The 13,475-nt window shown below is 42.0% G+C and overlaps 1 protein-coding gene across 9 annotated transcripts in view; it reads right to left on the bottom strand.

Moving 5' to 3' along the window:
* The window catches only part of LOC147012859 (disks large homolog 1-like), a 295,559-nt gene that overhangs the window by 226,477 nt on the left and 55,607 nt on the right, over positions 1-13,475 (bottom strand). For 2 of the 9 annotated variants that reach the window (XM_085854169.1, XM_085854166.1), the window contains exon 1: positions 13,285-13,377. The exons of the other annotated variants lie outside the window; for them this stretch is intronic. In XM_085854169.1, the coding sequence (XP_085710295.1) occupies positions 13,285-13,362 (78 nt within the window). In that variant the 5' untranslated portion in view covers positions 13,363-13,377. Of the gene's footprint in view, positions 1-13,284; positions 13,378-13,475 lie in introns of those variants that run through there. 9 annotated transcript variants of the gene reach the window in all.

Consider the following 13,475-nt stretch of genomic DNA (forward strand, 5'->3'; position numbering starts at 1 on the left):
TAAGATGCAATTTCAGAGTTGCTACAAGCCTGTGGTTGGTATTGAGGAACTAAGCACTCCGGTAGACCCTAAAGTTCCAGATCATCCTCCAGCGACCATCAACGAGGACATGGTCAATCTCCTTTGCCAAACTACCAGCGTTGGAATACCAAGTCCAGCAATGAACCTGTGAGCACTGAAACCATGAACCAGTCACCCTAAATCCATGACTTCTTGCAAAGTCAAGGAACTCGGTGTCTATTCTGGTTCACAGTTCCAGACTTATGGTGACCAACACATGTCTCATAACCATCCCTATCAGTTCCAGTCGATGCACTGAAATCCCGGAAGACTAGAAGAGTATCTCACCTGGGGCAATGATCAACCACAGACTCCAGCGCAGCACACAATGCATCCTTCACGGTGAGATCACTCATCTCAGCCAGAGCAAATAGAGACCAGGGAAACGACACCCAAGGAGTGACAAATGCTTAGTCTCATATGACGCTCGTTGACCAGTTACCTTAATTATCATTGGTGTCAGCTTATTGGACACAGCTACAGCAACTCCTTGGGAATGGTAACCATCACGGCGACCAAACCAATAGTGGTGTAACCACCCACCATGATTTTGTCACTATCCGGTCTCCGAACCTCATAGAGTGCTGCAATACCGATGTTCAAATGCTTGAGCTCAGATGATAACAGACAGGTGATCATCCTCTCTTGGAGATGGGACATTCCAGACACACACCCGAAGAAATGTCTCAAGTAAACCCAAGGAGACTACCGTATGTTGTATGACACCTAAGCACCACTCCACCGCAATCTGACCCTGGAGGTATATCCCGTGGTTTTCCTCCCACCAAGGAATGGGGGTCCCGAAGGCTTTTCCCCAATCCTGTCATCCGGTGAGTTACCCTGCGGAGGGCAGCAGCACAGGAGGTACTCCCACGGAGTGAGTTTTCAGATCTAACATTTGTTGGTTTTGCAGAATGAATTGTTTTATGGTGGCCAGAGTGCAAATCCTGCCACCAACCTGTGAAAAAAAATAATAACACAACTGCAGGACAAAGCCCACAGAGAGTTGGGCACTAGAAATGGATGGCCATTGGCTCACAAGGAGCTCCTCCGCCCTTTTGACAGGTTTTGTTTTTAATCTTGCTGGGTGTCCATATCATGTACCCTCCTCATCACAAAAACTGGTGGGAGAGACGGTTTAGTCGCCGACAACCTGACGATGAAATAGGTTAGTTCAGGTTTACATGGCGCCTGTAGCAAGTCACAGATCTAATCTGGCTTGATCTCAACTACTTAACCGCTTTTTGTGATACCTCCAATTTCCTCGGGTGTGTGTCTGATGGCACCTGTAATGTTAAAATAAGTTAAGATTGTGGAAGTTCTTTATGTCAAGTTGGCTCTGCTCTGTGTCCTCCTTTTGTACATAATTCCATTTCCTTGACCACACCCATGAATGCTTGTTTTCCTTGCTGTACACTTGTGAGTAAAACACCTTTGCGACACATGACCTTTCCTCGCCCTTACTTCTAATAAATTGCTTGTGCTATAAATGAACCCAGCCAGTTTCATGTTTTCCTTCATTGGTCCAGCATAGTCCGCACATTAGTTTAGCCAGGAAGTTTTGCCTCACCCATTTGCTCTCGTTTGCCAGCGCGCACTCACTATCACTCGGCAGTAATCCTGAGGGCACGTGACCCTCATTGGTTTGGCCATCCACAGGTAAGGTATCACACGAGGTCGTGCACCCCTGCTGGGATTGGCAGTGCCAATCGGTGTTCGTGGTTGCCTAGCAACCCACTGGTGCGCAGAGTTATCTGTGCCTGGCGGCCTCAGGAATGAGCATTCGGGAGGGACCCGAGTGCATTTTCTCATGGCGAGCCTCAAACCGCGAGTCCACAACAATATACAATATATAATATACAAGTGGAAGCAAACCGATTGCCCAGTGTATACCTGTGGCCATCAAGCTCAGACAGTCTGAATACATGCCATACAGGACTGTGAGCAGAGAAGATTCAGCAGGACCTTTCCAGAATTACCCAGGGCCACAAATGCTGCAATCAAATGGCTCTCATGAGTAGATCTTCAATTACAATTGTCTACTCTACAAGATCAAATGAAAGGAAAAAAAAAACCCCTGGTCCATTAAACTGAGACTCCAAACTTAGGATGGAGTTACCTTGGTCCATTACACCCAGACTCCTTTATTAGTATTTTGGCTGATGCTCTGATTTCAAGAGGCCAAAGGTGAAACGCTAAATCCACAAGTCACCATTCCCTTGTGTTTCACTTGATTGGGACGAGATTTGGTACAAAAGGCTCTTTCAAACAGCCTGAGAGGGATGAGAAACATTTAGGATTCGAGTCGTTTTCAAAATTACCTCCGGGTCAAGGGTCAAGGGTCAATATTGATAAAATAAATAAATAAATAAATAAATACTCAGTAAGTTGCCATTCTTGGGTGTTTTAATCAATCCAGACAATAATTCGTAAAGTGATTCCTTACAACAGGCCCTACAGATTGAGGTAGACAGACACTAATTTGGCATTTTTCTTTCGATTCCACAAGGGGTCACAGGTCACAATCAGATGCAAAATTAAGCTTTCTGGCCTGTCAAGTATTTGTATTGAAACCAATCCTGACAAGATTTGGCAAAAAAAAAAAACACAAAAAAACAACAACCTTGCCTCAACTCCAACCGAATAAAGCAGGTGAAAGAATGGTCTGGTGATGTATCGCAAATCGCTCATCTTATTTGATTTTTCCAGTAGATTCCATCGTTGGAAAGGTGCCAAATCCGCAGAGAAGATGCGGCGTGGGATGTTGGAAAAGCTTGGGTCCCTGACCAATCGAACAGGAAGGCATCCACATGTTCAGTGACAAACACCAGAGGTATTAAAAGTGAGAATGAGGCAACCGACATTTTATGGACTGTTTGAAAAGCAACGAGGAAGTCACAGTACGTCACAACGATTTCATCCGTCACATACATTTTCGAGTCGCCTCAATACAATCCCGAGGACTGCTTTCAACTATTCATTGCTTTGAAAGTTTTCTTCAAATGCCAAATTTGGATTGCTTCTCGACCTTTCCTTGAAAGAAATCGTTTGTTGTGCAGATTTATCATCAAATTCACAACTGTGAAACTTTGCATCATTAATATGCACAATAGAGAAGATCATATTATATCAAAATCCAACACCATGTTTCTGAAAGTGCACAATTTTGGGGCAGACAGTACCATTACGAAAGCTGTCAATGGGAGGAGTTGAATTATATATAACAACCTGTTATCGTGTGTTCAATCTGTAAACAAGATCATTAGAAGATTGCAGTACAAGCGTACAGGTGCGATCACCTGACATTATGAATCCAGTCTGAGCCACTAATCAAATCGAAAATATTTATCTCTTCACACACATGGCTCATTGTTTATGTATAAAATGTATCAAAAGGGTGAACTGATAAAAACAACACAATCGAGCTTTCAATGGGAACCGGAATTATTAGAGCTTCCCCTCAAAAGGGAGTTTATTCAAGAGAACGAGCAACACATGTATGCAAGTAATTCAGTATTTATTGACGAGGAGGAATATTCAAGGAAGAGACTGAACAAATGCATCGGATCATGAACACCAGATACAAACGTTATACCAGATACATAACGTCATGAGGATTACAAGATTAATCACGTGATACACATGACTGGAATGTTTGGGAGGTCACCTGATGCACCTGATAAACCTACCCGTCCAACGTCAACCTTTGCCAACATAAGTGCTGCACATCCATTACAATTTCCCTTTTCCATTCCTTAAAAAAATAAAAAATCACTTCATCAAGTGAAATTATTTCTGGTATTTTAGGAAAGGTGATTAATTCAATGCTGATTTGGGATGGCGTCAAATCACTGAAAAATGACTGTCATTTGTATTTTTATGCTTTACAATGATGACAATTGTCACAAAACTCACCAATTATTAAAAGGGAACTATTTTTTTTTAAAGCATTGAAAGTAATCTTCAAGCACCATTTATCAATTATAACATGTAGTTAGTATAACGAGAATGTGCATATCACCTGTCACCACAATTTAAGGTGTAAAAGGTGGTTACACACAACTGAGGTTAAGGAACTTAATAACAATGCCATTAGATCTTTATGGAGAAAAGTTGGGGGCGGGGGGGGATAGAGAGGGAACACGGATCGAACATTAAAGTCGATTCACCATGTAACACAACATATTCAACAAACAATGGGCAAATAATGAAATAGAACCATTTGATTAGGAATGAGGGATGAAGCACTGCTGGTGGTTTGGGGGCTTTGTGAACAACAGCAGTCGACAAACGGTTTCCTGGAACAGGCCCAAAGCGGTTATAGAGTAGCACTTGCACTACCGGAAAAGAACAGATGCACGCACAGCGATTACTACTTCACTACACCCAGCAGAGCCACCAATTGGAAAGTCTCACACAGACATGGCCAGACCACACGATGTCCCTACCATCTGTCATTCCCAAGGCACGTCCCGAGTCCAAGCAATTACTATACCTTTTGGCAAAACCGACTTTCACATCATAATTTTAGGACCCACAACAGTGATATCGCATGCTCCAGACCCGAATGTACAATTCCAAAGTCCAACCGAGGAGATCTCCACCATCTGAGAAATCGTGCCGTGTCCACCAGTAGGCACGATTGGGCAGCACATGTGGCTGAAGTGCTTACCGCATGCTTAAACATCACGAATAGAAGGTCAGTTGCCGATATCATCAGAGCGCTTGCCACACGATCTTGTGACCCAAGGTTCGAAGTCAAGGTTGTTAATCGTGCCACAACATGCATGTTCAGAGCAAGGTGCACATGCTCATTTAAGAATACGAGAGTATCAAGGACATGACACGCTTTCACTAATGAAGATTTGATGGAGATGAGCAAAACATGAACAGCTGGGGAACATCTCATGATGTGACAAGCCAAAACCAATCCCACGGAACGAACGACAAAACTGATGTACGACATATTTCGATCAACAAAGGGCCTACAAACAACAGTTGACAGGCAAACGGCTCCAACAACTATTAAAATTACGAAAGTTCCAAATTTACATCGAGCAATCTTTTCACCGGGAAAGCCAAGCTGAGACAAGCTAGCAGGCCACCCTAAGAGTAGTCGTACAATACCACTTGTACACACAAATAAACGGGCAGCTTCGCAGGAGGTCTGAAACTCAGAGAATGAAAAGCAATTCCTGGAACGGTTTGAATGCAACGGCAAACACGTGATATGCCAACACGGTGCGCACTCGAGGCAAATTTTCAAAATATTGAACCGTTGGCACTAAATAAATACATTTGTCTCTTTTGCGAGTACGAGTGATTAATTTTGGTTTGTGAAAGCTTGCGTTAATCAATCGGCGTCAGCTTTCAATTCATTCGGAACACTAGATTTGAAGAAAAAGGGACTGAGAGAGTCATTACTGAAAATGAAGCTTTTGTGTAAATCGTATTAAATTACAATTCAGAGATTGTTAAAATGGCACAAGGACAGTAAAACCTAATCAATGCAAGCACAGGGTACCGTTTCGACTGTTTGATATGCATTTACAGAGATAAAAACAAAACACCTGAACCACAGCAACACCAAAGGGCTATTGTGAATACACCTCGTTTTTGCACTCATCGTGGACAGTGGACACAAGCAACAGCGAGAATCAGCTCGTGGACGCAAGAAGAGTACTTCATTAAAAAATAAAAAAATAAAAAAAAAAACATCCAAATACTCAAGAGGAGATGATTCTCACATTATTTATACATTCAGTAACAAACTTTATGTTTGTTGCCCAAAAGTCTTGAACAGTTTTCGGTCCAGAATGGTTTGGACTGTCCTGCGTCTGGAGTAAAGCGATACCAAGTGGATTCTTTCAACTTTAGTTTCCTTTTTATAAATCTGTGCACATCAGGATATTGTTCTTCCAAGACATCCATCACACGTCTCTCAACAATCTAGGCAATTAGACAATTGAAAGATTAGTTTTATTATACAAGTGAACTGCATGCCCACAAGCCTGCTGAAAGGTCCGAGGTAGTTATACTTCCATCTCCAATCGCCTTGAGGTCCAGGAATGTTCTCATCGGTCCTCCTACAAGTGGAATGGAACTGCCGGTTCTCACAAGGAAGCAGCATGAAAGATGTTCATCATTACCCTCACACTTGCACAAACCACTTGAGTTCCATTAATGTGCAAGCAATTCCTCATTCACCACGTTGTCAATCGTTTCACCGGTAAAGAAAACAGAAGTGACTGCATTGGGTGTTCTTCAAACAAGCACCCAGAGTTTAAAAAAAAAAAACCCTCACAACAGTGGCACGGATGACCAAACCTATCCTCGCAAGTTGTTTTGAGTGCTGGACAAACCATTCCAGTTCATTGTCAAACTTTAAGGAAAACACAAACATTACTTGCACAACACTAATGTTGAGGTTCATGACCATACGCACGCAAAGTGAAAAGCAGGGTTCAGCAATTGGTTCATGTCCGTCCATCTGTCATATCAGTTTATGATCGAGGAACAACGTATTTGAATTGAATGTTATATCTTGAACATGAATATGAAGACAAGTCTGCCGTTTTACTGTACTTTTGTCTTAAATTTGTTCTGATGGTGCACGAGCAGAGAGGAGTGAGATAAATTTTCACTCCATCTGCCTGCCTGACAGTCAAATAAAATAGAGAATAATTTCAAACAGGAAGCTTACTATTTTGAAGGATGTTATAAAGGACATAAATAACATGCACGAATAACTCATGTAATGTGTTAGGGTGATGTAATAGATAGTTTGTAAAATGGCGGTCAAACACAGGATTTATTTATTTATATGCCTTTAAAGGTCCCCTGACATGCAAAACTTTGTTATTTTTTATTAACTTGACCTTCCTAGTGAAGAAATCACCCATGTTTTTTTTTTTAAATAAAAAATTGGATAATTAGAGCAATATTTCGATCATTTCTGGAGCTATTCACAACTTGCTATGCCTGCCCCTTAAAAAATTGACTTCAGCGAATTGCAGCATGACGTCACATACAGTAACTCGCACAGAGTGGATTGACTCGAGAGTCGAGATGTCGCGCGCCTTATAAAGTACGTACAGATGCATTTTGCACATGTTAGTGCAATCTCTGTGATCGTCTTAATTCCAGTGATTGTTTCGCGAAAGTTTTAAAGAGTTTTAGCCGTACTTTCGAAAATGCAAGCAAGATGTATCGTAGCACGATGCAGCAATACAAGCAAAGACGGTGTAAGCCTTCATGTACTCCCGAAAGATGATAATCGGCGGAGAATATGGACATCTAAAGTGAAGTTGACGAGGGGAAACTGGAAAGGCCCCAGCGACACGAGCGTCATTTGCAGCGCCCACTTCAAAGACAGTGACTTTGAGCACGGGCTCTATTCATCCCTCGATTCATCCCAACCCCTCATTCCTCACATAGAGACAAGAAATTCTGCTTCTGAGCCGTGTATGCACAACAATCACGAGGCAATTATTTATCCCTTTACTACCTTGTCGTAGTCGTATACAAATCCAATACATGTATGCACAATAAAGAGCTACACCATGTACACAAAATATAAAATGTGACTGTTGAACCTTTCCATTAAAAAAAAAAAAAATACAGGGACATACAAGTAAAATACTAACGACTAATATTGCATCATTTCAAGGCACAAGGAGATAATTTTAAAATCAAACAATGTGAAAAGCCTGCACGCACATTTTGCAGCTTATTGAATTGTTCGTTGAAACCAGCCTGCTGGGATAGGTACGACTCCACATACATGCAAGCCAGGTATGGCTGCACTTGACATACATAGGTTTATTCTAAAGTGAAGGTGCACACAAATAAACTTCCATTGGCATGCTATTCATTAACATTTAGCCAAAATGCTGTAATAAAAGAAAAGGGGAAAAATGTTTGCACAACTATGAAAGACAAATTTATCTGTCCTATTACACGGCCTCATAGCCTCGGGACTCTTACGCATTGACTTGTACATTGTGTGCATGCTAATACAAGGTACTTGTCAACTCTAGAGTCTAGACTAGTCCGATAAATCCGTCGTCCGTCCGACTAGTCTGATAAATCCGTCGTCCGTCCGACTAGTCCGATAAATCCGTTGTCCGTTCGACTAGGCCGATAAATCTGACTTGTGTAGCTTTATTTTATTCTTCTCTTTTCTTCATTGTTTTCTACTGGCGCTACATGATGACAATAGGAATAAAATAAATAAGAATGCAACAGAACGTCAGATTTATCGGACTACTCTAGACAATTGTGTCGCAAGGTGTGTTCTGCACACAAGTTTTCATCGTATCCGGACAGCGAGATTGCTTCGTTTTATGTGCGGAGAGAAACGGCCGATGACATGCGCCGGCCTTGTTTGTGATTAATTCGCCGCGAAGCAACATGTCCGCTGCGCTGCACTGTTCACGTCACCTCACTAAAATATTTCTGATATCGAGCAGTATGCAAGTCGAATTTACATTATTGAATTACGAATAGGATTTAGTCTAACCAATTGTTATTTCCGAGTCTTCCTTCGATGTCCTCCCGATCATCATGAACTCCGGGAATTTCATCGCCATTTTTCTCTGCTTGTCCTGCTTCGGACTCGAACTGGTAAGGCCGTACTTCATTTCCAGCTGCCTGAACTTCACCTCCCGCGACTACGTTGTCCGACAATTCTCCATGTGATTCAGACCAAAATCCTTCATTTCTCTCACACTCACTGTTGCTACCAGACAAATCAAAGTCCATGCCAGCCATTATTCAAAACTAATTGTTCGATTTTTTTTAAAGCAGAAATGAACGAAGCGATTGAGTCGACCAATCAAATGTGGAAACACACAGGAAGCCAATAGAATCACGTAGACCACCAACCCGAGTAATTTACGTGCAGCTTTTGTCATACTGTAGTTGACGTCATGTTGGTTTACGCCCCTTTCAGGAGAATTTTTAGGGGTGTTCCTGAAGAGGTTTGTTTTTTTAATTTTACATTTTACAGAATGAGTATTGTGAAAAAACATTGTCAGATCTGAAATCACGATGAAAAACTCCTATAGGACATATATAAATGAAATTTCAGTACTTTTGCATGTCAGGGAACCTTTAAACTTTGATGTAAATATACTTGAATGATATACTTGAAGAGTGTAGAACACAAATCGCCTTCACAATACCTCCAAGAACTAAGTTATCTATATCGATGTGTATCAGGAGAAGAAGAGGCCACCATAATGGCGATGTGTCATGCTGATTGATGCTGCATTTGATGGTAATCAAGAAAACCTCTATCTCCTAAATTGCAACTCAACAACTTATTACAGTGCAAAAAGGGTGGTTGGTGTACAAGACTGCTTCAGTAGCACTAAGCTTCTGGATTTTTTTTATATTTTTAAAACAATATTTAAAATCATTATTTTATTAAAATTGGAGTACAGGAGGGCTTTGCTGTTTGTGGGTTTCCCCATTCATGGATTCACTGTATCGCGATGAATTTATTGGATTTGCTATATTGCGATGAATTTATTGAGGCCAATGAACTTAAATAATTAATCAAGGGTTGGTGAACTACTTTCAATACTGTATTTGTTTATCAAATTAACAATGGGCCATCAACAAAATAATCTCCTCAAACCTACCAACATCATGATCACCATCATCTCCATCAACATCGCGTTATTGGATCAAGTTTATCATCATTAATATTATTAAAGGTAGGTTTCATGATCTTAATGACTCAAAAAAATAAACTTCATTTTATGTCCTTGATAACTCTTATTCATAAAAAAAAAGCACAAAAACAACACATAAACACGTTAATTAAAGGTACAGTTTGGACAGATGTTAAAGTTGAAGTCCCTAATTCTATTTTCCAGATTAACCGCTAAGTTTGTGCATCGCAGATTTGCGGTTCACAGGGATTTTCACGAACATAACACCTGCGAACGGCAAGGACCTCATGTATATACCTGAATACTGTGGGGGGTATCTTGTTCTATGAACTCTCTAGTTAGAACAAGAGATGTCGGTAGAATATCCGAGAGGTACATGCACTCCCCAATGAGCTGTCAAGCCAGGGTTGAAATCTCAACTCCGCTATATACTACCATCCTGGTGTTTCACAGGCCAAGCTAGATACGAAAGTGTGCGCTATCCCTCGGATGGACGTCAAGCCAGGTGTCCCATCTGCCAGCATTAGTTAGTGGACATTAAAGACCGCATAGCACCATTTGTGAAGAGTGGATGAACCAATGCCGGAACCATGAACAAATTACAAATTCCTGCTCTTACCTAAAAGGGGCACTGCATCAGCGGCACAGCCACAGTCCCAGCAACGATGCAAAATTAAATGAAGAAGAGGGAGTGAAGGTTTTTTTTTTTTTAAGACTGCAAACTCATTTATTTTGACGTCCTTTAATGCCAATGTGTCCGACAGGATGGTGGAGAGGTAAGCACACTTACATTTACGCTATCTAGCGTGGGTTTAATTCCATACCAGACTATAATGCGTTGGATTTGTGCTTTACAAGCAGTGTTGCAGCACAAATTGTGCCAATCCTCAGATGGAAAGATAAGCTGGGTGTAAAAGTTCAATGTGTAATTGGCCAAAAACCTAAAAGGACATTTAAACGTGGCTTGCAAGACCGAGAACCTTGTAAGATCAACCAACCCGATCATCGTTTGATTGCCATGGATAAATCCACCCAGCGGTCCAATCTTCCAACCAATAATCCTTCCACAACTTGCTAAACATCCATTCATTGGAAACTCACTCTCACCACTAACCCAAACCCAACCACCGGTTATCCCCTTCCGACACGATCTCACCAATCCTCGCTCTAATACCATCAAATTCAATCTTCACAAGTCCAATCGAGTAACCTTCAAACCCTGTAATTCACAAATTTCTCGTCTTCCTAAATGTTCTCAAGGTATATGCCTGGACTGTCATGCAAATCACAAAATCCACACCATTTCCCACCGATGCTGGAGACCACTTATGTCACATAATGAAGATAATTCCCACACCACATGTGCACCCAGCTGCAGAAGCAGCTTCCTTAGGTACTCGCTTCACAATTGCATTCCATAGATAACAATCAGCAGCAAAAAAAGGTAACAAGTATGTGATGTTTGTGAGGTCCAATCAAGGGCAATCGCAAGCTATTATGCTTGAGTCGACATATGACAGGAAACGATAACCTCAGTGACAGCAAAAGCAAACGTTTCAATACACTCAAGGTTAGCATTGCTTTAAAATGTCAACCATTCTTGATTAATTACGGAAGTGGATGGACACAGTTTGATTAACTTACGGCACTATAGAAGGAAGTGATCGCTGACGAAGCTTTGGCCAAAGCCTCGTATGAGTTCCCACGTCCACCAGAGTCGATGCTCATCCTCACAGAGACTCGCCATCTTGGCGTATGCCGGGGATTGCTCACAGATCCGGGTGCTCGATGTGCAATGCAACGTCCCCGTTGGAACAATGGTTGCGGCTTGTTGTACGGTGACCGGATGGTGGCATTTTATTCCCACCGATGAGAAATTCGCTCATTAAGCTAAAGCTGGGACATTTTGGAAGCATGACGCAGAGGTCCACCAAGAGGAATAAATGGCCAACGAACCCCTCATTATATTTTGTGGCTTTAACGAAGGAAAACGTGCCAATTCCAGGATGTAACGACCAAAGAAAAAGGAATACAATGCTGTATGGATAACTCACCAAAACGCAATGACCAAACCATTTCGTGGAACGAGAAAACCAATTCGGTTGCTCAACAGTATGAATCTGCCACAAATTTGCCAACAATTTATGCAAAGGTAGAAGATGTACACAAATTACAAATACAAACATGTATAATCACTAGTGTCCGGAGAAGACTGACCAAAGCTGTCATGAACCTGGGCAGCAGGTGTGTGGGATGTCTCGAGTCCACCCTCAAAGTTTGCAAAGACTAACAGGTGACGGTGCACGTGCGTAGTTGCAAAGCCACGACAAAACTAAATGGACATCATGAAGCAAAGGATCCCGATTTGGAGCGTATAGCAGTGTGTCAGGTATACAAATGATCTTCCAAGAGTTTGCGTTCACAGACAGAGGATAATGAAGCATCGTGGAAAGGAAGGGTTAAAATATATTAACTCGTTCAACACGTGGTGGTGGTGAAGCAACAAACATCATTCATAAGAGAGGGAATATCATCTCCAGATCGTGTTTAACAAGCCAATAAGAGAATTAAAGTCACCACAGCAGGAAGATAGCTTGCATCAACAAAATGCTTGAAGGAATCTCAAAGCCACTGTTGTGGAGTAATCCAAGAGCAGAAACAAAAACTACAAAGCTTAGCAAGGTGGCATCTTCTGTCCATCAACATGTGCGTATCCCATTTTGTACAAAATTAAAATAAATTGGGGTGAAAAACACAAAGTCATGAATTGCAGAGTTGAAGAAAGAGAACAATGGCTTTCAATAAAACAAGGACTTCAACGATGTCCAAAATAACGATGTGTACAAGTAGGGAAACAAATAAAGACGTAAATAAAGTCATTAACACAGATAAATCAATGAAAAACAGTCACTGCATTTCCATACAAGAAGGTTAAACCAACTGTTATTATTACCATCTCCATCCACCACTGCCCCTTGCCTCACAGATGATCCCATCAAAAACCCACATCCTCAGCTCCATTGCACATGAGTACCAGAGATAAGGATCTGGCCGGTTCCAAATTGACCCAAAACATTCAGAAGGGTAACGTTGGTACGCGTCCAGTGCATGCTAACTGAGGGACTTGTGTGACGGGAAAGCCGCAGAGCACGCCGCAGGCTCCGCATGGCACGACGTGCAGACGAAGAGCAGAGGAGCGAAATAGGACATCAAAACAAAAAGGGTGAAGGATGGGGAGGGGGGGCAGGGGGGGATAAATACCACAATGGCAAGAATTTTTTTTTCCTCCCATTGGAAAAAGAGTACAGGGAAGAGGAAGCATTTATTAGGGGATGACCAATCGACAACACAAGGAAAAGGAAGTGGAGTAATTGGTGGAAGGATGAGGAGGAGAAGAATAGAGGAAGACATTTTGTGGGTAAAACAAGAGCAAAGAGTAGAGGGTAGAGGAAAACGGGGTAGGGGGTGGTGAGGTGGCAGAGAGATATAAACTGTAAACGAGATGCAGAAAGGGCATGATTGCCTGCACATCTGTCTCACCCACCCTCTGCTGTTTTGCTTTGCGGACATTTCGGATGAAGCGTCGGCCCATCTTCTTGGCATACCAAACAGATGCAAACATCTCAGCGACTCTCGCAAGGTGCGAGGCCCGGTAAGCAAAGAACGAGCGACAAGGGGCGGCCCAAATGGGGAAGACGGCAAGCTGGGGGCGTAGCTACAGCAAAAGGAGGGGAA

Source organism: Eptatretus burgeri, chromosome 14, assembly GCF_056783735.1.
Source record: "Eptatretus burgeri isolate ZD-2024b chromosome 14, Ebu_testis_v1, whole genome shotgun sequence".
Lineage (NCBI taxonomy): Eukaryota > Metazoa > Chordata > Myxini > Myxiniformes > Myxinidae > Eptatretus > Eptatretus burgeri.